Consider the following 27,545-nt stretch of genomic DNA (forward strand, 5'->3'; position numbering starts at 1 on the left):
TCACCGACTTCCCAGTCCAGTTATAACTGCATTTGAGCCAGACTCGGGGATACCAGGAGATAGGCAGGGCCAGAGAGAGAGCCAGGTGTCCGATCCACCGGAGGATGGAGGGACGCAGACCTGCCCAGATCCCGGGGGTACCCGTGAAGCCCCCTCCCTTCCCTCAGGCTGCATAAGGAGCCATCTGTTCTCGGCTGAATAAACAAGCAGGGGGAAGCTGCTCCCGGTCCCCTGCCCCCCGGCCGGACCCCCGCACAATGCGCCTTTCTCTAAGGAGACGCCGCCCGGGCGCCGCTGGAGCGCGCTCCGTCTGGCCTCCCCTCCCCCTGGCGGCCCAGCGGGACACTCACACCGACCTCGTGGAAACCAGATTTTTTTTTTTTTTTTTTTAGAAAAAGAAAACAAAAAAAGAAATCCAACAAAGAACCGAGCGCAGCACGCGTCCCCCACATCCTCTCCCCCCGCGCCCCCGCAGTCCGGCTTCTGGTCCAGGCGAGGCCAGCTCGAGCGCAGCGCTGGGAGCCCGCCAGCGCCTCCTCCCCGACAGCCCAAGCCCGGGGGACCCAGGTTCTGCCCGGCCCCGGCTCCCCAAAAGCGCACGGGGGGACCCAGTCCGCGAATCTGCGCCCCCTGCCCGGGTCTGGACCACTCGCGGCCCTCACTTCTGGGCGGCCAGCTGGTTCTCCAGTTCCTCCAGGCGCGCGGTCAGCTGGGCCAGTGAGCGGTTAAGGAAGCCGCCGGGGTCCGCTGGGGTCTCTGCCCCTCCCCTCCAGCCCGCGCCCCCCTGCCCCAAAGGATATGATTCTGCGACAGACTCTCGAGCGCCCCCAGCGTGCGTCCCTGGAACTCCACGAGGCTGTCGCATTCGCAGGGGCTCCGAAGCTCTGTCCCGGCGCCGATGCCCTCCTCTGCCAGCGCGACACAGAGAGTCAAGGAAGTGAGAAGCTGCAGGAGGACCAGCCGGCCCTGGCCGAGCCCCTTGGATATCCCGCCATCTGGCCTGAGGCTGAGTGTATGGGTTTAGGATTCAGACAGTTTTAGGATGAGTCCCAGCTACATAACTGTGAGATACTAGAAAACTCACTCCACCTTTCCAAGCCTTAGTTTCCTTATCTATAAAAATGGATATAATGAAAAAACCTATTCGTTGGGTGGTGCTGTGGCTTGTAGGATTTTTCGAGTGTGTATGCGTGCGCACATCTTAGAAGCTTTCTCAAATATTGATGCTTACTGGAATCACCAGGAGACTCGTATAACAGCGAAGGAGCTGAGATGCTGCATTTCTAAGACACTCCCAAACGATGCTGATACTGCTGGTCCTTGGACCACACTTTGAGTAGCAAGAATCACAGCAGCACCATCCAGATGCAACTTTAATAAGCAGTGATGGAAATGTTCTGCATCTGCCCTGTCTGGTGGAGTAGCCACAAGACACAGGTGGCTATTTAACCCTTGAAATACAGCTAGCGTGAATGAGAAATTAATTTAATGTAATAATTTAATCTAATTTAAATGGGCATATGTAGCTAGTGGCTATCTTACTGGATGGTGCAGATCTAGCGCATTACCTGACACAAGTAAATACTTTATGGTGCATTTCAACTAGACCAGTGGTTCTCCAAATGTGGTCCCTGGACCAGCAGCATCAGCATCACCTAGGAAGTTATTAGAAATGCAGATGGGGAGTTCCCGTCGTGGCGCAGTGGTTAACGAATCCGACTAGGAACCATGAGGTTGCAGGTTCGGTCCCTGCCCTTGCTCAGTGGGTTAACGATCCGGCGTTGCTGTGAGCTGTGGTGTAGGTTGCAGAGGCGGCTCGGATCCCGCATTGCTGTGGCTCTGGGGTAGGCCAGTGGCTGTGGCTCCGGTTCGACCCCTAGCCTGGGGACCTCCATGTGCCGTGGGAGTGGCCCAAAGAAATAGCAAAAAGACAAAAAAAAAAAAAAAAAAGGAAATGCAGATGGTCAGATTCCACCCCAGACTGAGTGAATCAAAAACTCTGGGGTTGGAGCCAGCAATCTGTGTTCTAACAAATCCTCCAGGTGAGTCTGTTGTACATGGCTGTTTAGAAAGCACTGATCCAAGTCTATCTTCTCATACAATTTAGTATCTCTGAAATCAAAATGAGTGCCTTACAAATATTTGGCACCTATTTTTTAGCAGTATAGAAAAAATGGTGAATTTTATGATGGATGGTATTTTATATTTACTGAATTCTGTAAATATGTGCCTTTGGGGGAGGTCTTTTTTTTTTTTAGGGCCACACTTGTGGCATATGGAAGTTCCCAGGCTACAGGTCCAATTGGAGCTGCAGCTGCTGGCCTATGCCACAGCCACAGCAACGCAGGATCTGAGCCTCATCTGTGAGCTACACTGACCTACACCACAGCAACGGTGGATCCCTTAACCCACTGAGCAAAGCCAGGGATCGAACCCATGTCCTCATGGATACTGGTTGGGTTCGTTACCACTGAGCTACATTAAAAACGGGAACTCCCCATTTTTAATATTATAGCACAATGTCTGGCACTTGGCTTTCAATACAGAGTTGCTGTTATGATTTAACAGTTATATCTCAGTCTTGTACGTGCCCTCATACAAACTGTTGTGTGTTGTGTCATCAGTGGTATTGATAATGGTCCCTAGAAAGGCTCCTAACTTTGCAGGTGGGGAAACTGAGGGCCAGAAAGGGGGAAGGATCTGCCCAAGGTCACCCAGCCAATTGGTGATGATCTCAGCCACAGAGCCCAGATTTCTCTTAGGATTCTGGAGGGAACCTGGGGCAGCCAGCACCTTCCCCTGTTACAGGAGAGGAAAGTTAAAAGAGGGATGGGGGTTAAGTGACTTGTACAAAGTCACACTGCAGGGGACATAAGAGTTAAGATGAGAAGGAGCCTGAAGGAGCAGATTATCCAGTGCCTCCACAATACCTTAGCTAATGATTAGAAATAGCCTGGAGAGACTGGGGGAGAGAGAGGTTTGTGTGTGTGTGTGTGTGTGTGTGTGTGTGTGTGTATTTTTTTTCCTTTTAGGGCCGAACCTACAGCGTATGAAAGTTCCCTGGCCAGGAGTCGAATCAGAGCTGCAGCTGAGCCTTTACCACAGTCACAGGAATGCGGGATCCAAGATGCATCTGTGACCTACACAGCAGCTTGCAGCAATAGCGGATCCTTAACCCACTGAGCAAACCCAGCAATAGAACCTGCATCCTCATGAGCACCATGTCAGGTTCTTAACCCACTGAGCCACAGCAGGAACTCCTATTTTTTTTTTTTTTTTTTTTGTAACTATAGGTTCCCCAGGCCCGGCCCAGCCCTACTGAACCTAGCTCTGGAGGTGGGGCCTGGTAAACTGAAAGAACAGTCACATTTTGGGCCTAGGTTAGAGTCTAAAGACTATAGTAAAAAGCACCCCCAAGAAATGCCCTGTATCACCTCTAAAACACAGTACACAAAGTTCAACAGCCCACGTCCTCTCCACAGATAAAGTTGGTCATTTTTCCCTCAGTTGAGCACCACGAAAAGAGAATGGATTGAATTTATGGCAGATATAGATAGATATAGATGAGACATGTTTGTGTACTTGAAACATACCCAGTCCTGCCACTTTGCCAGGTCTATCAAGTTGAATTCCAACAAGGCAAAGGGACCTAGGATGTGGCTCCCCTTACCCGTGCCGAGTTAGGCATGCCTTTGAAAAAACTCCCCCAAATTATTCTGAACACTCACTAATTTGGGGGACAGGGAGTTAATCTATGCTTCTTACCCTTTAACATACACACTAATCCCCTGAGGGTCGTGTCAAAGTGTAGAATCGTGTTCAGCAGGTCTGAAGAGCGTGGGAAATACTCTAGTTCTAACAAACTACCGGGTAACCAACAGACCTCCCGCGGATCCACAGACCACCCTTTGGGTAGCTGGGCTCTGTCCAGGAGCCCAACCCCTGGCTGTCGCTCAACGAAGGAGGCGGGATCGAATAGGAAAGGGCGTTGGAGGGTGCGCCGTGAGAGAGAGGAGGGGTCCCGAGACAGCTGTGCTCACCTGGGCAGATGCTGCCTTTGAGGTTCTCCAGCAGGTGCGTCATGGTGCTGAAGTCAGGCGAGTAGGACACGTGTAGTTCCGCCGGCTCCGAGGCGATTTCTCGCAGCTCCTCCTCCACCGCTTTGCCCACGCCCACCGCGTACATAACGATGCCTGCGGGGTCCGGGGGGACAAAGGGGGCGCCCCAGGCCTCAGGAAAGCCTCCTCCCCGCGTCCAACGCAACCTCAGGCCAGGGGCGCCCAAGCCCAAGCCCACCTTCCTCCTTGGCGCGCGCTGCCCACACTGAGACGTCATCCTGGGAGCGGCCGTCGGTGAAGACCAGGCCCACGCGTGGCACGTTGAGGGCTCGGGGCCGCGCGCCCTGAGCCTCCGAGAAGCTGTGCTCCACCATGTGGCGCAGCGCCAGCCCGGTCATGGTGCCGCGCTCCATGTACTCCACGGCCAGGACCGCCTGCTTCACCTCGGCCGCTGTGCCGTAGCGGCCCAGGGGGAACTCGGTACGCACGCGGCTGGAGAACTGCACCAGTCCCACGCGCGTGCCCTCGGGGGACACGTCCAGAAAGTCCACGATCTGGTTCACGAAGCGCTTCACCAGCTCGAAGTTCTGCGGGCGCACACTCTTGGAACCATCGACCAGCAGAACCAGGTCCACATGGCCTTCCCGGCATCCTACAGCAGGAGGATAAGAGCCAGGATTGAGCAACCAGATCCCGGCTTGGTGGCAGCCACCTGCTCATTCATTCATTTGCAAATACTTGTTACATAACAGATACCAGGAGGATGTAGGTTCCACCCCTAGCTTCCCTCAGTGGGTTAAGGATCCAGAGTTGCCATAAGGTGCGGCAATGGTTGCAGAATCTGCTCAGACCCGGTGTGGCTGTGGCGTGGGCCAACAACTTCAGCTCCCATTTGACCCCTAGCTTGGGAACTTCCATATGCAGCAGGTACAGCAAAAAAAAAAAAAAAAAAGTTTTTTATATCACTAATATGATTTCATTATGCACTGTGGTTACACCCATTTCTGTATCCAGTATGGTTACACCCACCATTTGAAAAACTCGGAAGTAAGGCATTTAATCTTTATTTTGTAAGCACTGGTGAGCCATAGAAAGCTTCTGAGCAAAGGAGGAATGTGATCAAATACGTAATTTGAAGTTAACCTTGGCAGCAGGGTAGAAGGTTGAAGAGGAAAAGATGGAGACAGGGCATGGCACACCCTCCAGCTCCACCACCACCAACACACACACATTCATACTGCACCCCTGGGCTACAGCGAGGTTGGAGTCAAGGGATGCTCAGAATGCAGGCAACTGGGCAGAGGCAGATGGAAACCCCTCCAACCCTAACTCACGGTTGCAGCTCTTGCCATCTGCCAGGAGCTGCTGCCCCTCAGGGCACAGGCAGCGGTAGGAGAGGCCCTCACTCACACACTGGAACTCGCATCCATGGTCTACACCGTTGCAAAGGTCCCGGGCTTAAAGGAGAGGTACATCAGGATGAATCGGGGCAGACTCCACCAGCTAAGATCCTTTTTGTGTGTGTGTGTGTCTGTGCACAAATGTAGGAGACCCCTTCTCACCCTGACAGCTCCTCCCGTCAGGCAGCAAGTCATGGCCCTCTCTGCAGCGGCACCTCGGGCCACCAAAGGTGTTAACACACTCATGTTGGCAGCTGTGGTTCCCAAAGCCGCAGTAGTCAATGGCTGGGGGGGAAGAAATGGACAGCAAAACATCACTTCCGGTTGGAATCCTCAGAGACCTCCTTCCAGGATGCAAGTGTGGGGGGTGGGGAGGTTCTGCTCACCCCTGCAGCTCCTCTGGTCCTGCTGGAGTACAAAGCCAGCTCGGCAGTGACAGAAATAGGAGCCTGGGGAGCTGACGCAATGATGCTCACAGCCATGGGTCTCTTCGGCGCACAGGTTGATGGCTGAGGAAGAGGTGAGATCAGCATGTGCCCTGCAGCTGCACTTTTTAGCCCTGACAGCACAAACCGCTGGGGAGCTTTTTAAAAATAGCTATGCCTGGGAGTGGAAATGAATCTGACTACTATCCATGAGGACGCAGGTTTCATCCCTGGCCTCCCTTAGTGGGTTAAGGATCCTGTGTTGCTGTGGCTGTGGTGTAGGCTGGAGCTACAGGTGTAATTTGACCCCTAGCTTGGGTACCTCCATATGCCGCAGGTGCAGCCCTAAAAAGACAAAAACAAAAACAAAAACAAAAACCCAATGCCTGGAACCCAACTCTGAAAGATCCTGACCTAGTCTGGGGTTTACCCAGGTATCTATGATTTTTCTAAGTGTAGCCTCCTTCCCACTGGGCCAAATGGCCCTCCTAACTCAAGCCCCTGATGGATCCTAGCATGCCCATTACTCAGCCAGACATAAGAACAGGAATCCACAGTTGTAGAAGACAGGACCCCTGCCCTCAAGATGCTCACAGGGCAGGACCCGGCTCTGTCCCTTTACCTGTCTGAGTCTTCACTTTCCCATCTGCAAAATGGGTATATAATGGAAGAGGGCAATTGCTATTTACACCTGCCTTCTGGAGAGGGTGCGCTATCGCCCCGTTGAGTATCTTGATGGTTCTTATGTGAAAATATGGCATGGAGCTGAGCTGGGGGAACAGAGAGAGATAAACTGCTCTCATAAAAATGTGAGAATGTGTTGTTCCTAGAAAAGAGAGGGAGTGGAGAGAGGAGGGGAAAGAACAAAGGAGATGCTGCGAAGGAGAGTAACTGGGTTGAGTTTGTCAGTGAAAAATCCCCTGGAGTGGGGTGAATGAGAATTTTCAGGATCAAGGGTGTCTAATATTCAAATATGAATAATGTGGAGGTTTTTTCTGTGTGTGTGTTTCCCATCACTTAGATATAAGTCATGCCTCTGTCCACCTCCATCTTTTGTAAAACAGAGGTATGAGCGACCTACATAGACACACACATACCCTTGTGTGCACAAGTATGTAAACCAAGAAAGAGGCTGATCTACATGCATAGGACAAGAAGAGCGTGTGGGGATTGGGAAATTGAGAGAGGACCCATAAACTGAATGAATTCAGCAGAAACTCAGAGCGAGAGGTGACCACAGAATGTAAGCACTTGGGGAATTCTCAGAGATCTTGGGGAGGTTTTTGGGGTTTTGTTTTTGCTTTGTTTTGTTTTCAGCATGCCTGTGGCATGCAGAAGTTCCCAGGCCAGGGACCGAACCCACCCCACAGCAGCGACCTGAGCCACAGCAATGACAATGCCAGGTCCTTAACCTGCTGAGCCACCAGGGAACTCCTTGGGGAGGGTTTTGAATGTTCACAGATCATCAAACGGAGCTTCAAGCCAGCCTTTTCTAAGCCCCAGAAACAAGAAGACCCCAGCTGACATCTGGGTTACTGGAAACACAGGACCCCTTTTTCCAGAATGTTGTGAGGTTGAGAGACATCATGTATGTAACACCCCTAGCACCATGTCTGATGCTAACTTGGCATTCAGTAAATGGTAGCTACCATTATGATCAGAAGGTTGGACATGTATACACACAGGGGGAAAAAATCCAATTGTATAAGCAAAGCCTTTCGGAAGGCAAAAAGGAAGAACCAGGTCTTGAGAGATTTGCAGGTGCAAAGCGGAGCAGCAAGAGCAGCCCAGGTGAGCAGCCAGGAAAGAACTGAGATGCAGAGGCAGGAATGAGCAGCATATACGGCGGTGGGGAATTTAGGGGTGTATGGAGACCCCAACATTGTCTAAGTAACAGAAACAGTAAAGATGTGCCTGTGAAAAGATATATGTTTGGGAGGTGTTTTGAAGCCAGGGAGGAGACAAGCCTGAAAGAGGAGGGAGAGAAGGCTGTGGACAATACACTTAACAAGGGGGTCAAGATTTCTAGCCCTGGTCCCGCCCAGGACTTTGTGTGACCCCAGGAAATACCTTCCCTTTCCTAGACCTGAAAAGTGAGGGAGCTGGACTTTGACTTGCAAAGGCCCTTCCAGGCTCATTGGATTGATGCTGGGCCAATAGGGAGCCGCAGAAGGATCAAGAGCAGTGAGACTGCAGGGCAGGGGTAGTTCTCACCCAAACAGCTCTTGTTATCTGCTGCTAGCCGGTAGCCAGGGTTGCAGGCACAGTGGAACGTGCCTGGGGCGCTCACACACTGGTGCTGGCAGCCGTGTCCCCCCTCAGCACACAAGTCCTTTCCTGAGGACACACAAGAGTAGAGTCAGCAGGGGACAGATGGCCAGAACCTTCAACAAGAGAGAGCTGGATGGGGTCAGAGGCAGACACCATTCTAAAGGATGCCTTTAGATGGACTATGACTCCTTTCACAGGGGCCAATCCTGATGAGAGGGACGTGAGTAGCCCCTGTGAATAGGCTCAGAAGACCGGGGCACTGGACCAGATGGGTCAGGAGGATAAGGGAGAACTACACGGAGTAAGGCAGAGGAGGTGAAGAGATGCTAAATCAAGGTGGACTTAATAACTCAAGGTGTGACTATGACAGATCTTGCAGCGTTGTGGGAGGGGCTAGAATGAGCATGGCCGTGGTTTATGCCTAGGCGGGCGGGGCTTGACTCTTCGACGTAGGCAATGGGTCTCAGTTTTGAGAAGTGGTGTTTCTTTTGTAGATGGGACGGGTTTGGAGTTAACGAGCCAGTGGTAAAGGACAGCCTCTCATCAACGTGGGCCGGCAAGCTAAACGTAGCAACCTGCGGGCGAAGCCTTAAGCAAAAATGGGCAGGGCCGAAATTCGACACAGCCTGCAGTAGGTCGAGGCAAAACTACTGCCTGTTGGGCAGGGCTAAAGGTAGAGTGGGCGGGGCAACCCGGGAAGGGGTGCGAATCACTGCAGGGTTGGAACAGGAATCCAAACGGCCGAAGAGTTCCAGCCTTGCTCCAGCGCTCCTCTCACTCACGACACAGCCGGCCCTGGAACTGCTGGCCAAACTCCTGGATGAGGTCGAAGGACTCAACAAGGAAGACGTGCTCGTCCAGCGGGGGAGATGCCATGGCGCGCAGGGAGCCGACGTCGGCGCGCTGCACACCCACGGCGTAGATCTCGATGCCACGGGAGCGCGCCTGCGCCGCCACTTCGGCCACGCGATCCTGGGGCCTCCCGTCGGTCACGATGACAGCGACACGCGGCACGCGCGCCTCTGGTGGGCGCGCGCCCTCGGCCACGCTGAAGGCCACGTTCATGGCATACTGGATTGCCAGACCCGTCATGGTGCCCTGCGCCAGTGGCACTAAAGCGCGGATGGCGCCCTCCATATCCTCACGGCGCGAAAAGGCACCGAGCGGGAAGACGCTCTGCACTTGACTCGAATACTGGATTACTCCGACGCGCGTGGCGTTAGGTCCTACGTCCAAGCTGCGGAGGAGGCCCACCAGGAACTGCCGCATCGTCTCAAATTCGAAGGGGCGCACGCTGCGGGAGCTATCAATCACGAACACCAAATCCAGGGGCCCAGTGCGGCACCTGGGACCTACGAGGAGATCAGAGAGAACTTTCCTAGGTTAGCAAAGCCTCACCAGCAGGAAAAATTACACAGAAACCCAGGGCGGAACGGTGCCCTTCTGGTGTAACAGCACACAGCACAGAATTAACCAAGCAAATGCGGTTTAGATCTATTCCACTCGGCCAGCATTTGCTGAGGGCCTGGGCTAGGAAGCTGCACCAAATCCTACCGCACAGCTCTGAGAGCTATTCTGAAGAGATATTATTCATTCAGAATGGAGGCGAAGGGTGTTGCAAACTCAAACGCCTAAAGGGGCCACACAGGCAACATAAATGAGGGTTGTGTTAGGATGGCGGATATCTTGAAAGCCAATATCGCTTTTTAAATTCTATTTATTTATTTATCTATCTATTTTTGCTTTTTAGGGCCGCATCTGTGGCATAGGGAAGTTTCAACTGAGCGAGGCCAGGGTTTACACCCGCATCCTCATGGATGCTAGTCACATCCACAACGGGAATTCTCCCGTATTGCTCCTAGAGTAGGCAGCTTCTGCCACATGTTGCCTTGCAGCTGTGAAGCCCCCATGTTAGCGGATCTTTGGACTTCTCAAGAGAAGCCCCAAATCGGAGTTTTTATCTGAAATCTCTTAATTTTTTTCCCCCAATTAACTTGTAAAATTGAAATATCGACCGGGCAGTTTTGCATGACCCCAAATTTGTTACCTCCAATCCACATCCTACAGATGGGAAAACTGAAATCCAGAGACGTGAACCCAGCCCCTTATGGTCCCAAAACTCTTGCTTTTCTCTCCCCAGCAGGCAGTTGGCTGCGGTTGGAGAACCTGCTTTTGCTCCCCTCCCCCTACTGGTGAGGGTTGGGCCCCTGCTCACCTGCGAACTGGAGCTGCGTTTCCCAGGGCTGGAGAAGGAGCAGTAACAGGGGCAGCAGCAAACCTAGAAGCCCCCTCATGGCGCTTGGGGAACAGAGAGCGGAACTATCAGGACCTGAAGGGAGGAAGGAATATAGCAAAGCAATAGTATTTACAGAACTCTTGTTTAGGCATTTTGAAGGGGAGGAGGGTTATGGGTTTATTTTACTAATTTCTCTACTTTTGTGTATGCTGGAAACTTTTTATAATAAAAAAATTCATTAGCGTGAGATTGCTGGAAACACAACGAATTCCACTTTGCAGAACTGCAGAATAGTAAATAAATAGAAAGTAGGTAAAAATATACAAATTGTAAAAAGGAAACACCTTTCCTAAATGCCAGACACGGTGCTTCAGGGGCTTTCATTAAATCCTCTGGACAATTCTATGAGTCTAAGGCTGTTGTTCCATTGCACAGATGAGGAAACAGGCTCAGAAAACTTCCTCGCTGGTACAGTCACGCGGCAAGAAAGTGGTTGCTCCGGGATGCAATCCTATGTCCATGGAGGTCCGAGGACCAGCCCGCGTAAACCTTTGCAGACGGAAGCCATTCCCCACCTCGCTCCCTCCCGTCTGCACACAAGGCACCTCTGTGTGGCAGTCCTCCCACTCCACCCCCTGCCCCCACCCCACCCCACACACAGATGTGCACCGCCCCGCCGCAGTCGCGCACTGCATTGGCCGAAACCCACAATGCGGATCAACTCGATACTTGGCACCGCCCTTGCCGTCTGCTCTCAAAAGAGGCCGCCAGGGGGCGCCTTCTCGGGTCTGGCTGTGTTGGTTAGGTGGCCGTGGGAAGCCCACATCTGCCCAGCAGGTGCCCCTGCCCAAAGCAAACAGGGGGCCGGGAGCCCCAGGGCCTTGGAGATAAGGCCCGGGCAGAATATATCCGGGGGTAGGGCCGAGGAGCAGAAGCGCCGGGTTCCGGGGAGAGTGGCATAGGACACGCGCCGGACGCGAACAGGCCGGGGCCTCGGAAAGCGGCCATGGACCCTGTGGGGGCAGGTGAGAGCTCGCTTTTCCTGGGCCCTTGGCGCCCTCCCTTGAGAACCACGAAGGACCCTTGTACAGATGGGAAAAGCGAGGCCAAAGAAGGTGGTCCGCGGAGCTGCAAAGGAACCTAAGATTCCTGGCCCCCTTTCTCCCTTCTGAGCTACCTAGCAACCTGGCGCCTAGACAGCACTCTTTTCCTTCCATTCATTCCCTCGGGGGCCCTACTCCACCCCCACCCCCGCGCCCCTTGCTGAAGCTGTGTTAGCCATTTTTCTGTGTCTATTTCTTAGCAGAGGGGACCAGCTGCCCCAAATTCAACCGCAGCCCCGCCCCCCCTCCCCAATTCCGTGAATGGTCCTATTCTGAGCAAGGTCGGGTGCCTGTCTCTTCCTCCAGGCGCCCTTCCCGGCCTGGATCCCTACTGCCTTTGCCTTTCAGGCTTCGTAGAGGAACAAAAACCCCTCTGGCAGGACCCATAGTGGGAGGGTGACTAAGCCAGAAGTGCCAGCTGCTGCTGGAGGTGGAAGGGTGAGGAATGCCTCCTCCAGCTTGGCCTACACTCCAGGCATGGCTACAGTCCAGGAAGGCAGTCCAGACATGTCTCTGAGGAGCATGAGGGTAAAGGCACAAGGGGCCTTTGCCACCTCCCATCCTTTCCCACCTGCAGAAGCCTCTGGGCTCCCAAATCTTGATTAAGCTCCCCCTTAACCTGCTCTTGGCCTGAGCCAATATCTCTCCTTGGCACCCCACCTCCACCCAATCCTAGAAAGTCAAAAGAGCGCTTGCCCTTGACGTGTTCTCTTTGTGGCCCAGTGAGCTAGGGACCCAGCTAGTATCCATGAAGATGCGGCTTGGACCCCTGGCCTTCTCAGTGGATTAAGGAACCCCCAATACAGTGAGCTGTGGTGTAGGCAGCCGACGCAGCTTGGATCCCTCATGGCTGTGACTGTGGCTGTGGCTGGCAGTTGCAGCTCCGATTCAACCCCTAGCCTGGGAACTTCCATATGGTGCAAGTGGGGCCCTCGAAAGCAAAGAAAAAAAAAAATAGCGCTTGCCTCAAAGTTCATCACCTTTCCCACCCCTTATTCTACAGAGGAGGGAACCAGGTCCAGGGAGAGTAAAGTTTTGCCCAGGTCACACCACAACGTGGCAAGTGACAGGGCTGCCACTAGAACCCGGAGCTCCTCTGAGGGGGTTAATCCTGGAGTCAAGAAGAAAGATTCAGGAAATGCACTTAGGGTGGGGAAAGTGGACTGTCGAGAGAGGAGAGGTCTGTGAAGGTCCTCAAGACTTGGCTGAAGAATAAATACCTCGAGGACTTTACTGGGGCTGGGAGCGGGAGGGGGTGCTGGCAGGGGTCCTTGGAGGGAGAAGATTAGGGGAAAAGCCCCCCTCCCCATTTTGGAGGCCCTGCAGGCGCGGGGCTCAATTTGAAAAGGACCCTACAGAGCTGGCGAAGGGCACTGCAGGTCAGACGGGGGCACGCGGTCACAAACCATCGCCAGGTCTGGCTTGATGCCTGCTCCCCGCAGACCCTTCAGGGCCCCCAGGCCCTTTGACTCACCTGAGCCTGCCGGACAGCTCCGAGGCGCGGCCGCAGAGCGGAGCCGACGGGCGGAGCCTCCGGGGCAGTTGGACCAGGTAACGGCGCGGGCGGCTTGCCGGAGGTGGGGACCGCCAGGCAGCTGGAGCGAGCGGAGGCGGCGGCCGCATTTAACCCGGGGGCTGGCGGGTGGGGAGAAGGAGCGCGGCCCGCGACCCCTCCCACTGGCAGGGAGCGATCCCCCTTCCTCCGGGGGCTGGGGCGGGGCCAGCGCGGCGCCCCCCGCTCCCGCTACCCCTGGAGCCGCAGAAGCGAACTGCGGGGCGGGAATTGGGCTACAGCGGGAGGCTGGGCGGCTGCGCTCTGCGCTGCCGGAATGCGTTGGAAGCCTCCGAGGCATTACCCTGGGGAGAGCCCCAAGGGGCGGAGCGGGGCCTGGCTCAGCCGGCTGCCTGGCCCCGCTTCCGAGGGCGCGGTCCCGCTCTAGCCTCCCCCACCCCCTTCGCCCCCACCAGGGGTGGGGGGAGGTCGGGGACTCTGGTCCTGCGAAGAGGGTAAAGAGTTCAGAAGGGCAGCTTCAGGGTTTGTGGCTCTGCCCAGGCCCTTCCTGGTGGTCCCTCAAATTCTGCCATCACGAACGCTGTTCCACGTTCTCGGCAATTACTTAGGTCTTAGGCCCACCCACCCTCACCCATCAAAACTCCCAGGTCGAGAAGCCACTAGACCTAGAGGCTCTGACTGGCCCATGGCCCACTCCACGGGGCCGATGGAGGCCCTGTAATCTGGGGAAAGGAAGCTAGGACAGCAATAGGCCCCCTCTTGGGAGAAAGGATTTAGGAGTGTTGCTTTAACCCAGAAAAGACTCCAATATTCCCCCAGGATCCCGGGGACACGGTTGGGGGCCCACCCACGTTTTCAGGCATCTGCGGGCAGCCAAGAAAGCACTCTGGTCCAGGGGTCCAGCAAAAGCTCTTCCCCACCCCCATCAAGACTGCGCTGGGGTGGGTCTCCTCAGGGTGCAGGCAAGCCATGCGCCCTCAGAAACTCTTTCTTCATCCCAAGCCCGGCACAAGCAGGGCCTTTGTGCCACCGGGGCCTCTCCCCAAAGCTCCAGGCGGCAGTGGGCGCCAAGCCAGACCTGCGGAGTGGCGCCTGGGTGGTCCCGGTGGGCTCCATGCAGGCTTCCCTGAGCACCACGCAACCCAAATATTTAGCCCACAGCTTGCGCCCAAGTCCCCTCCCTTGCCCAATGCTTATTCTCTTTGACCCCGAGGGGGTAGAACTAAAACGGTGCCTTCCTCCGATCCATTTCATTCAACCTTACCCCCTTCCGGCTCTCTGTCGCCTGGCGCCTCGATGTTCCCTGCTGCTGGCGCCTGCCCGCCCCCACTCCCAGGTCATCCCCAGAGCCCGCCGCCCTCCTGCGGGAAGGCGTGCGCTGGTGCCTGCAGCAGCAGTGCGAACAGACGGTGCGGATCCTGCACGCCAAGGTGGCCCAGAAGTCCTACGGAAATGAGAAGCGGTAGGTCCCTCAGTGGCCCCTCCAAAGTCCCTGCGACCCGACCTTCATCCCTATGGGCCCCTCCGTGTTTGGCGTCTTAGAACCTGGAGAGGACTCAGGGCTCAGCCGTTGGCCAATCAGGGGTCTTTTCCTTCAGCCGCCATTGGCTCTGATGTCGGTTCGTAGCAGAACCTCCCTGTGAATTTCCAATTCATTCACTCATTCACCCATTCACTCATTCTTTCTTTCCACAGCTATCTACTGAGTGCCCCTCATGTGCCAGGCTCTCTGGCACTGCTGAGCATCAGGCATACAGCTGAATGAGACAGATACAGTCCCTGCCCTCGTGACATCTTCACTCTAGTGTGAAAGAGACAGGCAAATAAAGTCTTCACAAATCAGTGAACGAGACGCTTCCAGATTGCGATGAAAGCTAAAAGGGAAGCAGAACAGAGGGATGCGATAGAAACTGAGGAGCAGGGGTACTTTAGCTGGCAAGGACAAGGTGGTAAGCCTTTTAAAGAGGTGACTTCTGAATTGAGACTTGAAGGGGAAAATGGAGCCAGACATGAGAAAATCTAGGGGAAATGGGAGTTTCCATCGTGGCACAGTGGTTAACGAATCCGACTAGGAACCATGAGGTTTGCGGGTTCCATCCCTGGCATTGCTCAGTGGGTTAAGGATCCGGCATTGCCCTGAACTGTGGTGTAGGCTGCAGATGTGGCTCAGATGCCACGTTGCTGTGGCTCTGGCGTAGGCCTGCGGCTACAGCTCTGATTCGACCCCTAGCCTGGGAACCTCCATGTGCCGAGGTAAATATAAATATAAGCTTAAAAAAAAGAAAGACAATCTAGGGGAAATGTATTCCACTTAGAAGGGACAGGAAATGCGATGATCTTCACACTTCACACTTGGCCTGTACAAGCTATAAAAGAAGTCAAAGTTGCTGGAATTAGAGACAGAGGGGGGACCTTTAGGAAATAAAATTGGAGAGGTAAGCAGGGGCCAGATCATGTGAGGGCTTTGAGTTTAAACCTGGTGGCCTAGCCATTGAGGACCCTGCATTGTCACTGCTGCAGCGTGGGTTCGATCCCTGGCTCAGGAACGTCGACATGCCAAAAGAAAAAAAGGAAAAGAAGAAAAAAAAAAATCACTGGAAGATTTTAAGAAGATGAGTAACATACTCTTTTTTTTTTTTTTTTTTTTTTTTTGGCTGCACCCACAGCATTTGGAAGTTGCTTGAGCCACAGCGATGACAATGCAGAGTCCTTAATGGCGAGGCCACCAGGGAACTCTTGAGTAATATGCTCTTTAAAAATATATATTTTTTGTAAGAACATTCTGGGAGTTGCCTTCGTGGCTCAGCGGTAAAGAACCTGACTAGGATCCATGAGGATATGGGTTCGATCCCTGGCCTCACTCAGTGGGTTAAGGATCCAGCGTTGCTGCAAGCTGTGGTGTAGGCCAGCAGCTGTATCTCTGACTCGACCCCTAGCCTGAGAACTTCCAATATGCCACGCAGGTGCAGCCCTAAAAAGCAAATAAAATAAAATAAAAAAATTTTTTAAAGTTAAAAAAAAAAGAACATTCTGGCAGCTGTGTGAAAAACATGTTGAAGGAGGTAGGAATGGAAGCTGAGACATTAGTTGGAAGGCTGATGCTGTGGTCCAGGCAAAAACGGATGGCAGTTGGGACTGAGGTATAGGTGTTAAGAAGCCAGTGGATTCACCCTCTCAAAGAGGGTGATGGGCTTAACTGATGGATTGAATGAGGAATAAGAAAAAAAAAAAAAAAAGATTGAGGTGTTAATGAAGTTCACTGTCACAGAGAAGGGGGGGCGGTGAGAAATGTGGAGGGGAATCAAAGATTCTGTCGGGTGTTTTCTACCTTTGAGATATCAACAGGACAGTCAAGTGGAGATCCATTTACGAGTCCTGAGCTTACATGTCTCCGCAGGTTCTTCTGCCCCCCGCCCTGTGTCTACCTTGCAGGTCCCGGATGGAGGGTGAAACCACTGCAGGGACAAGGTGAGGGCGGACCCAGGGCTGCCAGGCGCCTCCCTCTGCTCCGGGACCTCTCAGTAGGGCCCGGGAGCGGGAAGGTTCGTTGTCACAGTCTCGCCGCGCCCCCTGGTGGCGAGAACCAAATTTGCCTGGCACCTGATTCGGTCTAGAGCCCGCTCGCGTCCCTTTCCAGCCCACCAGGCAGGGGAGACCGGGCCCATGGTGTGTGGCTACATGGGACTGGACGGCGCGTCCGGCAGCGCCGCAGAGACGCAGAAGTTGAATTTTGAAGAGCAGCCGGACTCCAGGGTGAGAGTGCATGGGAGGGGGTCTGATTCCTGCTCCCATCCCTGCCTCTCCTTTGAAGAAGGGCGGGGGGACCCCTTCCCTTGCAGAAGCCAAAAGATAAGTGGGGATGCTGAGAGACCGGGGTTCTGCCTTGAGGGTGAGCCCAAGAACTTGGACATGCAGCTTCATGGCATGTCCGACGGGGCGGACGTTAGATGACTGCCGGAGATCGGTTCATCGGGGGCAGAGGGCTGGAATGAGACCACCCCATCCTCGCGAACTCCGTAGGAATTCGGTTGCGCCAAGACTCTCTACATCTCGGACGCTGACAAAAGGAAGAACTTCCGGCTGGTGCTGCGACTAGTGCTGCGAGGGGGCCGGGAGCTGGGCACTTTCCACAGCCGCCTCATCAAGGTCATCTCGAAGCCGTCGCAGAAGAAGCAGTCGCTGAAAAATACAGACTGTGAGCGGGGCGGGGCCTGGCCGCCGGGCGGGGTGGGGAGGTGCCAGCCGGTTCTGGTGGATAGATTTGGGAGGAGGGAGGGGGAGAGGCCTGGATTGTGGGAGTGAGTTATTCTAGCGAGAGGGGCGGGGTCTGGATGAGTGGGCTGAGCTTCAATCTGAAAATGGGAAGAGTTACGGAGGCAAGAGCAAAGGGGAGAGATCCGACTTGAGGTGAGGGTCCCCCAAACGGCCAGCAAGTGCCGAACTAAAGACAGATTGAAAGTTGATGATAAGGAGTTCACTTGTGGCAAAGGGGGTTGAGGATCTGGCGTTGTCACTCCAGCAGCTTGGTATACCCCGGTGTGGCCCTAGAAAGAAAAAAAGAAAAGTGATAATAAAAGGGTCAAGGAAATTCATTTTAAAATATTCAGTGCTTGATGTATATGCAAGTGTCTGTTTTAGAGGAACACACAGCCTAGCAGCTGAGAAAGAGACAGAGAGCTCAACAGCTGAGGCTTTGGTTTGATCCCTGGCCTGGGAACTTCTATGTGCTATGGGTACAGCCATAAACAAATTTTACTTTATTTTTTGTTTTTTTTGTTTTTGTTTGCTTTTTTGGGCTGCACCCACGGCATATGGAGGTTCCCAGGCTAGGGGTCTAATTGGAGCTACAACTGCTGGCCTACACCACAGCCACAGCAACACAGGATCCGCGCCTCACCTGCGACCTCTGCCACAGCTCACAGCAACGCCAGATCCTTAACCCACTGAGCAAGGCCAGGGATCGAACCTGCAACCTCATGGCTCCTAGTCATATTTGTTTCTGCTGAGCCGCGATGGGAACTCCCATAAACAAATGAAAAAAAATTTAATAAAAACATAAAAGAGCTAGTCTGAGATAAGTACTGCCCTGGATGCCAAGTGCTGGGGGTTTTGAAACTATGAGGATAAAAAGCCTAAATGCCTGTAACCTTTGCTGGAAGAAGGGAGGGAGAAGTAGGAGAAGGGGGGCTTACCTGGTGGGCGTAGACATCCATCACCTTATTTGATGCTCACCATCTCGATGGGGTGGGTATTGTCCTTGCTCCTTGTAGATGAGGAAAATGAGATTTGGAACTTCCATTCCTCCATTAATTTAAATATATTTGGGCCTATCACATTCCAAGTGACTTACCTAGGTTTGCCCAGCTAGGAAGTCAGGATTTGAACTTGAGTCAGTGTAACTCCGGAGCCCAGCTCCCACCCATACACCTCTTTGCTTTCTGTCTGCTAAGAACCCTGCAGAATGTCTCAGATCCAGGCAGAGCTCCGGCTGGCTCTTGTTATCAGGAAAGGGCTGGGGAGGGGTAAGTGGAATAGTGTGATAGTTTTGAGAGCAGACCCAGGCAGCCTGGGTTTGAATCCTGCCTCTGCCTCTGACTAGCTGTGTGATCTTGAGTGAGTTGCTCTCTCGAGTAGAGGTAATACTATCTTATCTCGGTGGTTGTCGAGAGAAGCAAAATAGCTAACACTTGTTAAGAATTTAAAACAGGACTTGAGGGTTTCTGGCTCTAGTGCAGCAGGTTAAGGACCTGGCATTGCCACAGCTATGGCCTAGGCCATAGGATGAAGCTGTGGCTCAGACCCTGGCCCAAGAACTTCCACGTGCTGTGGATGCAGCCAAAAGAAACACCCAAAACAAACAAACAAAAAGCAGTACTCGAAACACAATAAATGTTAGCTATCATCATTATGCAATGGATGGAAACTTGGGTTAAGTATATATTGAGCACCTACAGGATGCTTAGAACTGTGAAGCGAGAGAGGCCAGTGACCCAGGGCTTTCTCCCCGAGGGGGTCAAGGTCCAATTAGAAAACAAAATGGGGAGTTCCCATCGTGGCGCAGCGGAAACGAATCCGACTAGGAACCATAAGCTTCTAGGTTCAATCCCTGGCCTCACTCAGTGGGTTAAGGATCCAGCGTTGCCATGAGCTGTGGTGTAGGTCGCAGACGTGACTCTGATCTGGCATTGCTGTGGTTCTGGCATAGGCGGGCAGCTGCAGCTCTGATTTGACCCCTAGCCTGGGAACGTCCATATGCTGCGGGTGTGGCTCTAAAAAGACAAAAGACAAAACAAAACAAAATGGTAGCTCTGAGTCTCTGCTAAAGTCTGTGCTACAGGCTGCAAGAGATCAATGTCAAGCCCTAGGAATATTATACTGCAGTTTCACACCCTTTGCTTATGCAGCCTCCTAAGCTGATCTTACCTACTTCATGCTCCCCAGCGGAGAGTATAACCTCCTCCAGGAAGCCCTCCTTAAGCCAGCCAGCTCTTTTTTTTTTTTTTTTTTTTTCTGTCTTTTTGCCTTTTCTAGGGCCACTCCCACAGCATATGGAGGTTCCCAGGCTGGGGGTCGAATTGGAGCTGTAGCCACCAGCCTACGCAAGAGCCACAGCAACGCGGGATCCGAGCCGAGTCTGTGACCTACACCACAGCTCACGGCAACGCTGGATCCTTAACCCACTGAGTGAGGCCAGGGATCGAACCTACAGCTTATGGTTCCTAGTCGGATTCGTTAACCGCTGACCCACGACAGGAACTCCAAACCAACCAGCTCTTCATACATCCTATTGAGATTTTATATTTACTTTTTTGGCTGCCCCGAGGCATAGGAGTTCCTGAGTCAGGGAGCAGATCCAAGCAGCAGTTTCAGCCTACACCACAGCTGCGAGAGTGCCAGATCCTTAACCTACTGTGCCGGGCTGGGGATCGAACCTGTGCCCCAGTGTTCCAGAGACACTGCAGATCCCATTAGCACCACAGCAGGAACTCCAAGATTTTAACATTTATTCCTTGTCTCTCCTCGAGACCATGAACTCCTTTAGAGCAAAACAGACTCTACTTCATCCTTTAGGGCCTAGTACCCAGCGCAGTGCCAGCTGCCCAGTAGGTGCTTTGTGTCTACTTGATAAAATTCTGTTTATTGAGCTGAAGGATGCCCAGGCAGCAAAAAAGGGACAGAGGTACAGAAGCAGGACCACAGCAGGTACTAGATAAATAGCTGTGACAAACAAGTGTCCAGGGTGTCTGGGCATTTGAGCCAGACTGGCTCAGGGAACAGAGGAGGGGAACTTCGCTGGCAGGTGCCAAGGGACCGAGCCAGGCAGAAGCCCTGACTCCACCTCCCCTCGCAGTGTGCATATCCTCGGGCTCAAAGGTCTCCCTCTTCAACCGCCTGCGCTCCCAGACGGTCTCCACGCGCTACCTCTCGGTGGAGGACGGGGACTTCGTGGCCAGCGCGCGCCAGTGGGCTGCCTTCACTCTCCACCTGGGTAATCACATCAGCGGGCCCGGGGCTGGGCACTTGGCCTGCATTCGCTGATTTCATCCTCAGCGCAGCTCCTCAAGGAATGTTCATTTTGCCCCTTGGAACTAATCCCCAGAAACACAAAAAGACTTGCCAGCATTCCTAATGAGTTGGTGACTGATCCAGGCTCTTCCGACTCCAGTGTCCAGGCCTTGGGGGTGGGAGGAGGGCCACGAATGACTTCTCCAGGCTAGGCATCTTCAGCCTTAGCTGCCTCCCTGTGTGCCCACCATGCCCCTAAGAACCATGTGTGATGTGAGATGGAGCCAGCGGCAAGAAGGGTGGGACTGGGGACAGATGCTTGGTATCCCTGAAACCCTCCTTCCTTCCTTCTTTTTCCTCCCCTCCCCCAGCCGACGAACACTCTTCTCAGGGGGACTTCCCGCCTCGAGAGGGCTACATCCGCTACGGCTCCCTGGTGCAGCTCGTCTGCACTGTCTCGGGCATCACACTACCCCCGATGGTATGGAAAGGGAGGGCACACCTGGAGGGGTCCCCCCAGAGCCAGGAAGAAGGTATGACCCACAAGGGCAGGGCTGGAGGGGGGTGCGTGCCCAAAGCATGATGACACCTGTCCTGGCTCGGGATTCTCAGAGCTTTGCGGGGCTGGAAGGAGGTCGAGGGCTGGCTTGGGGAGAATATGCCAATGTCCCACCCAGCTATTGGAGCAGTGGCGAGCTGGCTGGGAGGGCAGCCTGTGGGCACCTAGGACCCCCATGCTTCCTCCCACCCTCCTGCTGTAGATCATCCGCAAAGTAGCCAAACAGTGTGCACTCCTCGACGTGGACGAGCCCATCTCCCAGCTGCACAAATGTGCATTCCAGTTTCCCGGTGGTCCTCCAGGAGGGGGTGGCACCTACCTATGTCTTGCCACAGAGAAGGTGGTGCAATTCCAGGTGAGCAGCAGAGAATATGAGCACCGAGCAGAGAACCATAGAATGTTAAGATCATTTTCATCACGGCTGCTCCTTAGCAACACCGCCCCCCATGGAATGTTAGAATCATGGCTTATCAGGACAGAATCAGAGAATGGAAGAAAAAACATAGCATTATTGTGCAATACTCCTCCCCAAGGGATATAAAATTGTAGACCAAAATAAGAATAGGGAGTTCCCGGTGTGGTGCAGCAGGAATGGATCTGACTAGTATCCATGAGGATGCAGGTTTGATCCCTTGCCCCGCTCAGTGGGTAGGGATCCGGCATTGCAGTGAGTTGTGGTTGTGGTGTAGGCTGGCAGCTGTGGCTCCCATTCGACTCCTAGCCTGGGAACCTCCATATGCTGCGGGTGCGGAGCCTATAAAGCAAAATAATAATGATGATAATGATGATGATAATAATAATAGAAGGAGTTCCCACTGTGGCTCAGGGGAAAAGAACCTGACCAGTATCCGTGAGGTTGTGGGTTTGAACCCTGGCCTCACTCATTGGGTTAAGGATTCTCCGTTGCCCTGAGCTGTGGTGTAGGTCACAGAAGGGGCTCACATCTGGTGTTTCTATGGCTGTGATGTAGGCTGGCAGCTGCAGCTCCAATTTGACCCCCTAGGCCGGCAACTTCCATATGCCACACTTTTGGCCCTAAAAAGCAAAACCAACCAACAAACAAAAAGACATCGAATTGTAGAATATAGAAATCATTATTACTGTTATTAAGCAATTCTATTCCCAAAAGAATATTATCATAGAATGTTGAAAGATAAAAGAAGATCATGTAGAAATGACATTATTATTGAGCAATAATTCCTCCCAAAGAATTTTAAAATTACGGAATGTTAGGGCACAGAATTGCACAATGTTAAAAAGGGTTTTGTCCAAGCTCCCAGGGCAGGTAAACCACAGGGCTTAAGGCTGGAATCCTAGGAATGCAGAAGCCCAGGCCCTGAACGGGCTCCGCCTCGCAGATGGCCACCGTCTGAAGCTTCCACCCCATCCCCCAGGCCTCCCCCTGCCCCAAGGAGGCCAACAAGGCGCTGCTCAATGACAGCTCCTGCTGGACCATCATTGGCACGGAGTCGGTGGAGTTCTCCTTCAGCACCAGCCTGGCATGTACCCGAGAACCGGTCACTCCGGTGCCCCTCATCAGCACCCTCGAGGTGAATCCGGGCCCTGGGGAGCGCTGGCGGGCGTGGACCCCAATTGCATTGGGAGTTGAGGGTGCCTCTGGTTCCCAATTGCGCTGGGAGGTGAGGGCTTTGGGCTCTCAGCAGCGACAGCCTCTCTCACACCCCCTGGTCTCACCCTCTCCCAGCTGAGCGGCGGAGGAGACGTGGCCACGCTGGAGCTTCACGGTGAGAACTTCCACGCGGGGCTCAAAGTGTGGTTCGGGGACGTGGAGGCCGAAACCATGTTCAGGTATGGGGAGGGGCTCCCATGGGTCCTGGGGAACGGAGTAGGTGGGGCAGGGGGACGCATGCCATCAGCATCACCGCAGCCCTGAACGCGATGCGCCGCCCCCAGGAGCCCGCGGTCACTGGTGTGCGTGGTACCCGACGTGGCCGCCTTCGGCAGCGACTGGCGCTGGTTGCGCACACCCATCACAGTGCCCCTGAGCCTCGTGCGCGCCGACGGCCTCTTCTACCCCAGCGCCTTCTCCTTCACCTACACCCCCGAGTACAGCGCGCGGCCCGGCCCCCCGGGCGCCCCCGCGCCCGCCGCCGACCCCGACGAGCTGCTGGAGAGCATCCACCACGAGTTCACGCGCACCAACTTCCACCTCTTCATCCAGACGTAGTAGACGCCGCCTGGACGCCGGGGCCTGGCCCGAGCCGCCTTTCTGGGTCCTGGGTCCTGCCCTCTGCCCCTGTGCTGTGGAAGTGAAGGCTCTTGCCCTAGAAACCAGGCCCGGCGGGTCTGACACGGGACACGCACCTGCCCTTTGCGTCTCGGAAGACACGACCTGAGTGAAACTCCCTTTGCCGTCATGTCAGGAGTGTGGCTTTCCCTGTCTTTGTTTCACTCTCTAAATCGATGACTCTCTGCCTCAGTAACTTTGTAAAATCTCTCTTATTTGTGCCTTTCCATCCCCCACCCCACCCCCATCTGGTCTTTGCCTTTCTTCATCTCTCTGTGTCTCCCATACAGTTTCACACACTGAAAATCTAAGCCTATAGGGCATATACCCTCGGGACAGCTGTGTCTCCCCTAAAAGAGAAAACCCCTAGTTCCTTTCTGTTTGTCTGTCTGTCTGTCTGTCTCTCTCTCTCTCTCTCTCTCACACACACACACACACACACACACACACACACACACACACACACACGCTCATGAGTCACGACCTGCTTGCCCTGAAACACCAGGTCCTGCCTGGATCACTGGATCCCACTCAGAGCTCAGCTCCCTGTACCAGCCCCTGGGGGTGCCGAATGGGGACAACTGGTCTGAAATGTAGCTTTATGGCTCTCACCCTTCTGGGCCTTTCCTTGAACTCTGAAGAAGTGCATTTCCTGTGAAATTCCTTTTCTAGAACATGGAAACCCCCGTGAGAAAGAAGAAGCTGACATTTCCCAAGGGGGACAAAAGCCAGTTTGCTCTTTAGGCTCCTCAAGGTCTTGGCTAAGCTCTGCCCTCTGCCATCAAGCCTCCATCATGGAAAGAGAGAAGCTTGGGAGTTCCCTTCGCGGCTCAGTAGGTTAAGGATCCAGCGTTGCCACTGCTGTAGCTCTGGTTACAGTTGCAGTGCAAGTTCAATCCCTGGCCCGGGAACTTCTGCATGCCACAGCCAGAGAGAGAGAGGGAGAGAGAGAGAAAGAAAGAAAAAAAGCTTGTTCAAAGACCATCTTAGCCCCTGAAAGTGGATCCTGGCTGAGGAACGCAGGGAACAAATTGATGGGAAGTGTGGCTGACACGAGAGCCTGACTCAGGAGAGTTTGCGCCCACTGCCCCATGACGATGTTGAAGCAGGAAGCCCCTTGTAAAGAGGCTAAGAGGGCTTTCATAACACACTGCACAGGGAGTTGGGGTCAAGGGCCTTAAGAACTTCCTCCACCACTCCACAAGGCAGGAGTCTCAGAAGCCAAGGACCTAAGTTGGCCTGAAAGCCCTGGCCCAGTCTTGCAGTTCTGTCTTTTTGTGCCCTCCCCTCAGGGCACCCCAGGACCCTTGGTCCCACCTCCGCACCCACCTGAAAGTTTGTGGCCCCACAGCCCCAGCCCTGGCCTTTCTTCTGAGTTCCAGCTACTGGACCATCCTTGGAGGTCTTCCCAAATCTGAACCTGGATCCATCAAATATCAACCTCCCCTCCCTCTCCATCTCCCTTCCAGAATAGACTTCCTCCTCTCCCCTCCCTAGTACTGCCCTGTTCTCCAAACTCAGCCCAGAGAGCCCCTTCCCCAAGATTTCCCCAAAGCAAGACTGACCATGTAATTTGTGGGGCCCAGGGCAAAATGAAAACATATGGCCCCTTGTTCAAAAATTATTACAAATTTCAGAGCTCCCTGGTGGCACAGTGGGTTAAGAACCAGGAGTGGTCACTGTCGTGGCATAGGTTTGATCCCTGGCCTGGGAACTTCCTCATGCCTTGGACAAGGCCAAAGAAAAATGGTTAAGAATTTCAAGACAGTGATAGCAGAGCATGAGCTCAAGGCAGCGCCCTGCTAAGCACAGGCTTTTGTGTGACTGCCCAGGTCACAAGCCCACAAAGCTGGCCCCGGCCCCATGCTTTCACCTGGTATGGAAATGATCAAGTAGAACCACATTGAGGCCATATACTGCCCACCTTGGATCAAAGGGCTTTATGTATGCGTCAAGTGTCCCCTCTAGACTGTGAGTTTCATGTTGAAAGGAGCTCATCCTGGCATGTCCTGGAGGATGCATTACAATGCCTTGAACATGGACTTGGTGCTCAATAAATACCAAGATGAGCAGCATCGCATCTGCAGGTATTTGGACTTTGCAAGTGCAAAGTCAAGCCAGCAGGTGGCACTGTTCTCCTCCCAAAATTGAGTTTTCATTCTTTTTCAGTTGAAGACCTGTTAAGGTTCTTAAAGAGTATCTTTTAAAAGATAAACTTTTTCATGCTCTCAAGATCAGAACCCTGCTAGGCTGAGAATCACTGCCTTAGTCCATATCCCCTCCTCATCTTAGAGCTAGAGAAACTGAACCTCTGAGAGAGAAAGCCCACGAAACTCTGAGAGCAGGTTGATGGCAGTGCTGGATTTGAATCCTATCCTTTTTGGTGCTAAGTTTGGGACTCTGAGATTCTTTTAATTCTCTACTTAATACTCGTCTTTTAATTCCCTTCTACCCGTCGTTAGTGTGTGTGTGCTCCAAGAAGCGGGCGAGGGGAGCAATGGGGCACGTGGTGAGAATAATTGCAAAATCTCCATTCCAAAATCTTTCCGTTTACCAGCACTCATGCTGTCTGAGGGTCCCCTGGGGGAAAAAAAGCTGGTCTTCTGGCTTAAGCATTGAACTTTGGGTTTCTCTCTCTTTTCTGTTTCTTTTGAGTTTCCTCAAATAGAAACTCATCAGAACCACAGTATGGGTAAAATTCTCAGACACCTTCCTCCCTGGGGAGGATGCTGACAGCCGAAGGCACAGACTGTGAAGATGACAAGGCGAGAGGAAGTGGCTTGAATGGGGGACCAAACTAGTACGACAATATAGTCTAGGTTTTGCAAGGGTCAGCTCTGACCATGTGCACCAAGAAAATCACCCCCTTCAAGCCCCGGTCAGACCTGGCTCTGTTCCAGACCTAAAGGAACAAAGGTAGGCAGGGCAGTGGGACCCAAGGAACCATTTCAGCCGTAAAGTGGTTAACACCTGTTCCAGCTGGCCGCTTACACCCTAGGAGGCTGGGAGGGGCAGGTGAAGTTTGGGGAGGGCGGTGGAAGCAGAGTCTTGTGACCAAGCTGTTTGAGGACTCCCATCTGGTTCGAGCAGCCTCCTCCTGACCCTGGCTGGGGTCTGGACGTGCACCATCAGCCCCTCATCCTGGGTGGGAGTATCCTGGGCTTGGCTGGTTTTGTCCCAGTGGGTACATGTACAGATGGTCCTCGATTTACGTGGTTGACTTAATGATAGTTCCACTTTACGGTGCTGCAGAAGCGAGACGCATGCGGTAGAAATCGTACTTCCGATTTTGAATTTTGATCTTTTCCTGGGCTATGCAGTCCAAACCTCTCTTCTGATGCTGGCCAGCGGCAGTGAGCCTCGGCTCCTGGTCAGCCACGCAAGATCAATCACAAGAATCAACTGCTGATTGCACTTACAACCGTTCTGGACCCAGACAACCACTGTGTTTCTCACTTTCAGTGCAATGTCAGTAAATTGCATGAGAGAGTCAACACGTTATGATAAAGGTAGGCTTAGTGTTAGATGATTTTGCCCGACTGTAGGCTAATGTAAGTGCCCACAGGCGAAACCATGATGCTCAGTAGGTTCGATTTGTTTTCAACTTATGATCTTTTCAGTGTACGATGGGTTTATCAGGACATATCCCCATTGCAAGTCGAGAAAGATCTGTATATATTCATACACTATACATACATACATGTATGCCTTTCTCCTCACACTCGTAAGGAACACAGAGCTAATAGTGGCTTTTCAGGCAACAGCCAAGCTTTATATAGTAACTAGATGAGTTTGGCAAGTTCAGTGCACTTGAATTCTCTGTGCTTCAGCTTCCTTTTTTGTCAATGGGGAAAATAGGATTTGTTTCATAAGGTGTCATGAGGAATGTAATAATATATGTAAGCATTTTCAACAGCGTCTGACCCATAGTTAACCACTTTATATGGGCTAGTTGCTGCCACTGTTACTTTAGAAGCACTTTTACAGATTATCTAAATACCGCAAACTTCTTCTTCTTCTTTTTTTTTTTTTTTTTTTTTTTTTTTTTTTTTTTTGTCTTTTTGCCTTTTCTAGGGCTGCTCCCGCAGCATATGGAGGTTCCCAGGCTAGGGGTCTAATCAGAGCTGTAGCCGCCAGCCTATGCCAGAGCCACGGCAACGCAGGATCCGAGCCGAGTCTGCAACCTATACCACACAGCTCATGGCAACACTGGATATTTAACCCAC

At 53.1% G+C, this 27,545-nt stretch overlaps 2 protein-coding genes across 2 annotated transcripts; one reads left to right on the forward strand and one right to left on the reverse strand.

The window, feature by feature from the left end:
* On the reverse strand, window positions 360–13,996 carry MATN4 (matrilin 4). Its single transcript, XM_021077596.1, has 11 exons — window positions 12,968–13,996; window positions 10,370–10,483; window positions 8,937–9,506; window positions 8,098–8,220; window positions 5,845–5,967; window positions 5,621–5,743; window positions 5,393–5,515; window positions 4,297–4,710; window positions 4,041–4,193; window positions 801–908; window positions 360–717 (listed from the first exon to the last, which is right to left on the reverse strand). Exons 1-11 carry the CDS (start codon window positions 13,344–13,346, stop codon window positions 659–661), a joined length of 2,289 nt encoding a protein of 762 aa, XP_020933255.1. The 5' UTR covers window positions 13,347–13,996; the 3' UTR covers window positions 360–658.
* RBPJL (recombination signal binding protein for immunoglobulin kappa J region like) lies at window positions 14,233–24,970 on the forward strand (the record flags this gene model as incomplete). The annotated part of the gene is made up of 10 exons (XM_021077696.1): window positions 14,233–14,468; window positions 16,404–16,474; window positions 16,644–16,759; window positions 17,027–17,201; window positions 20,358–20,495; window positions 20,884–20,993; window positions 21,274–21,426; window positions 22,466–22,621; window positions 22,777–22,880; window positions 22,986–24,970. Coding segments are annotated over 10 exons (1,533 nt in total), but the record flags the coding sequence as incomplete, so codon positions are not given.

Source organism: Sus scrofa, chromosome 17 (genome assembly GCF_000003025.6).
Source record: "Sus scrofa isolate TJ Tabasco breed Duroc chromosome 17, Sscrofa11.1, whole genome shotgun sequence".
NCBI lineage: Eukaryota > Metazoa > Chordata > Mammalia > Artiodactyla > Suidae > Sus > Sus scrofa.

What these genes read in the sequence shown, in the direction of transcription:
- MATN4 (XM_021077596.1), bottom strand. Translation starts at nt 13,346, where the DNA reads ATGCCTCGGAGGCTTCCAACGCATTCCGGCAGCGCAGAGCGCAGCCGC. An exon ending in GTTCCAGGGCCGGCTGTGTC is followed by an intron (nt 8,221 to 8,936) that starts GTGAGTGAGAGG and finishes GTGTGTCCTCAG; the next exon opens with GAAAGGACTTGTGTGCTGAG. An exon ending in GGACCAGAGGAGCTGCAGGG is followed by an intron (nt 5,744 to 5,844) that starts GTGAGCAGAACC and finishes CTTCCCCCCCAG; the next exon opens with CCATTGACTACTGCGGCTTT.